Source organism: Sinocyclocheilus grahami, unplaced genomic scaffold (assembly GCF_001515645.1).
Source record: "Sinocyclocheilus grahami isolate Dianchi unplaced genomic scaffold, SAMN03320097.WGS_v1.1 scaffold833.1, whole genome shotgun sequence".
Taxonomy (NCBI): Eukaryota; Metazoa; Chordata; class Actinopteri; order Cypriniformes; family Cyprinidae; genus Sinocyclocheilus; species Sinocyclocheilus grahami.
In genome coordinates, this window is record NW_015506012.1 from 79,712 (window position 1) to 83,919 (window position 4,208).

A 4,208-nucleotide genomic window follows, 5' to 3' on the forward strand; every position below is an offset into this window, starting at 1 on the left:
AGCTAACACTGCAATTGCAAGCTATGCCTTTAATATTATAAATATATAAAATGCTTTCAAAAATTGGCCTTTGTTTATCCTTCACATTGAAAATGACATAAGACCTCTGTACAGGTTTCTTCATATTAGTGATGGACAAATTATTTGGAAAATACCTTATGAAATATGTCAAAATGTGTTTTGTGAGGTGGTCTTCACTGTTTAAAAGTCTCATAAATTAGTCAAATTGTGTTTTTTACTACTGTTAACAGTTTGTGATGCTTAGATGTAAGGGCAGAGTAAGCATTATTCTCTTAGTAGTATCTTATTATTAGTATAAAACCATTGTGTTTCCACTGATAACCTATAGGTGTGTGAGTGTGTGAGTAGGGGTTCAACACAACTCTGTGATTGACAATTTCCTGGAGGGAGGTCCCTCCCTTATCATGTGAAATTTCCACTGCTTGGGTTCAGATTGCGCTCGTTGTCTCACCTAAAATAAGCACGCTGTCCACCTCACACAATGGATTCAATTCGGAGTTGTGAGTAGGTCACAGTTTGCCATACCTCACTACTTTGCAAAGTTGATTTAAATCTCAAGGGAGGGAAACGCAAAAAACAAGGTGGGGTATTTGTATATAATTTTGTTCGCTTGAATATAGTTCCCTCTACGGATACTGTTTGTATTTATTCGGAATAATTCCGTGTTAATATGAGAACAGTTTTGTGTTCTTAGGCGTATTTTCCTAGGTGTATTTTCCCGTTATTTTGATTTAAGTCCACTAGATTGGCGTTTTCAAAGAAAATTCACAAAAATGTTCATTCATAATCGTATACGATAAAAAAAAAAAAAGTAACGAAAGTGCTGGTAAGTTTTCGTACCTATGCCTGAATTGTTGTTGTTTTTTTCGCGTGTGCAACGGAGACAGTTTGCTGGCGCGTTTAGACTTCACTGTCAGCGTCATTAATGGAAAAGTATCTGTAACTGACCTCTCTGTGTAATGCTGTACCGTTTGATTGTTTCCGTTTAATAAATTCCGTAAATTCTAAATTTTAGAAAAAAATTAATTCTAAAAAGGTTTGATAAAAGTCAGTGCGTGCGAATCTACAAAAAAGAATCCGCAAAATGCGCAGTTAGATCTAATGGAGGTTTGTAAATATAGTATAAGAGTAAATGCTTATTTCCTTTTTACTTTTTCTGCAGTTTTATAATGCGAATCTGTCAGTTTTTTATTCAAAATAGTGGGGTTTGCCTGTATGTTGCTTATCATGATTTCTATGATGCAGAGCAGTAGACCCTATAAATATTATATTTAATGCTTCTTTTTTGCGGCTTCAGCAACTTTCAGAGGAGCAAACTGGAAATAAATGACTAAAAATGTTAACATGAAATCAAGACAGTCTTAGATTTCTTGTGTATATATAGTTGTGTATTTCTTGTATATAGTTGTCAACTTTGTAAAATACACATGTAATTCTTTTAGACTCTCTCTTTTTTGGTAACAAAAAAAGGGTTAATGGTTCAAATTTTGTATGGATTTGCGGCAACAACAACTTTACTCCACTTTACAAAGGAGCATTGTTATTTTACATTAATCAGCATTATTCTTATTATTATCATCATCACTTTTTGTATTTGTATTGAATTGATTTCATACAAATTTTTTTTGTTTTTTTCTTTCATCACTCCTGCTGAAGTAGCGATATCTTAAAATATATTTTACATCTGTCAGTAAAACAAAATGAATGCATTTTGGCAAATATGTCAATGTATTAATGCTAAACCTCTTGCTTCTTCCTGTGTTTTTTGTGTAGGCATGGTTCAGAGGACAGAGGTGGTGCTCTCAGTCTTGGGGGAGCTGCAGGAGGCCACAGAGTGTGTGGGTCTTGATGCCCTCACTAAAGTTGCTGTGGAGGTGGAGCAGGTCCTGGCCCCTTTCCATCTTCCTACAGCACTCTGCTCTGAGATCTCTTCATGGCTGGGCATTGACGCAGTAGCTCACAGACTGTACCCAGGAGACGCACCGACAGGTTTGCTTCCTCTGGTCTGCAAAGGAGAAGGAAACCTGCTGTTTGATGCAACTAGCATGCTTCTGATGGGCTCTACGAGCCTGAGTCTAGAGCTGCAGGTCAGAACTGTAGTGGAGATGCTACTTTGGAAGCGATATTATCTGTGTGGTATGATTGACTCGAAGGTCATGCTGCAGGCAGTTAGGTTTTCTCTCTGCACCGAGGAGTCTCAGGACATGCTCAATCTGCCAATTCAAGTGTTGGAAGCCATCTTCGATGCTGATGTCAAGGCCTCCTGCTTCCCCAGCTCGTTTGCAAACATGTGGCACGTGTATGCGCTGGCATCTGTCCTGCAGTGCAACATCTATTCGGTTTATCCCATGTACAATTTAAAGATTCGGCCCTACTTCAGTCGAGTCATTCGCCCAAGAATGTGGCCGAAAGACGTTGAGCCCTTGACCCTTCACATCATGTGGTCGGGTGACTTGGAGGCAGGCTCTGTTTTCAAACCCCTCAACTTTGTGGCCTTGATTCATGCAAGCGACCTAAAAATCGGAAGTCCCGACAGTGAGCAGAGAATGCCCTCGGTGAAGTCCCTGGATCTCCTGAATCAGGACTCCCAGTTGTCTTACTCCAACCTCAAAGACAAGTTCAAGATCACCAAGAGCACCTTTTACCGCTGGAAGAGGCAAAGCATCGAGTATCACAAGAAATCGGTGGCCAGGTATGAGGCCAAACACTTCTTCCTGACATCCTACAAGCAAGGAAAGCTTATTCCCCTTAGCCAGTTCAAACAGCTTTTCCCAGATATTCCAAGATCCACTTACTATGCATGGAAGCAAGAGCTTGTGTCCACTTGCAGTGTCTCGGGCGGCTCCACGGGGGAGCTGAGTCCCGCAGACAGCACTGAACAGGACTACTGGTCCTCACCAGAAGTCAAGAAGAAGCCCAGCCAAGGGAGCTTTGCCAGCATGTTGGCCTTCAAATGTGAGAAACTTGAAGGGGAACGTGCCCAAAATGTGGCTTTGATGCAGGAGGCAAAGAAGAGCTTGCAGAACTGTATTGTTGCAAACATGTCATTCCCCTACAGAATTTTCAAAAGAAGGTTTCCGGGCATCTCCAGATCCACATACTACAATTGGAGGAGGGAAGCCATGCTGTTTACGCCTTTCAAAGAGCTCTCAGGTAGCAGCGAGGAAAGCTCAGATGCTGATAAAACCCAGAGTCCCAGAAGTCAAGTGTCCCTTGCTAAGTTTGACAGACAAAAGCAGTCACCAAGAGTGAAGATCTCCAGACGCAAGAAAAGAAGCCTGAGGCTGGCGTACCACCATAGCAGAACGTTAAGGGAAGAAGCCAAAATGCATGTCCGGAGGTCAAAGATGTCCTTCATCAAATTCAAGCTCAAGTTCCCTTCGGTTTCCTCTTCTTTCTACTGGCTCTGGAGAGATTCTTTGAACAGGAAAGCCAAGAAGCCGGTCATGATGTCTGAGACGGAGAAATCCCAGAGTTTGGTTGTCCCGCCAGATGTCTTCGAAAAGATAAAAACTCAAAGAATGTTTTCTTTTGATGGGAACATTGATTGCCTGAATGGACAGACAGTTAGTCCCTCTGAATTCACACTGCCTGAATACTCTCTGCCTCACCAGTCCAGTAATGAACAGATGTTTGTGATGGATGTCGTGGCACTGGCCAATTTCAAGGCCAAAGCGAAGCTGTTCTTGCAACAACGCTTTGAAGAGAAGTCCTTTCCCACATTCAAAGAATTCCGGTCTTACTTTCCTCTTACTCCTCGTTCCACCTACTACATGTGGAAAAGGGCTCTGCATCACGGGGTGCCATTAATTCATGGCTGAATGCTCTGTTATATTCCTCACCGCTGTAAAGTCCTCTAATTAAGTCAAAATCTGACACTATTGATTTTTCTAGTTCAATGCAATGTTCCTTTGTCTGACTGTTTGTTTTTTGAGTCACCCACATAATTGCAGTTCATGCATCTTAATTATTTGTCCCTTTCCTTTATTAGACCACTTGGTTCTAGCTCAAGGACATTTGCTTGTGTGTGGAATCAGTCTTTGTGTCCACCTTCAGTAAGTGCTGATGGCCCCTAGGCAAAAGGCAGTTCAAAGACATTATCAGGTTTTCAAATGGCTCTCTTTTGACCCCCACCCCCCAAATATTTACAATTTAAATGAGTTCTAATTTCTGATTAGGTTCATTTT

General features: G+C 41.3%; 1 protein-coding gene across 2 annotated transcripts; it reads left to right on the forward strand.

Annotated features, from left to right (window-relative positions):
- Positions 1-377: 377 nt before the first annotated feature.
- Positions 378-4,208, forward strand: LOC107562692 (vertnin-like). Of its 2 annotated transcripts, none has more exons than XM_016247377.1 (2): positions 378-602; positions 1,795-4,208. In XM_016247377.1, the coding sequence occupies exon 2, from the start codon at positions 1,797-1,799 to the stop codon at positions 3,840-3,842; it is 2,046 nt and encodes a 681-aa protein (XP_016102863.1). In that variant the 5' UTR covers positions 378-602; positions 1,795-1,796; the 3' UTR covers positions 3,843-4,208. The 2 variants fall into 2 exon arrangements, with proteins under 2 accessions (XP_016102863.1, XP_016102862.1); XM_016247376.1 differs by having other exon boundaries at positions 378-521.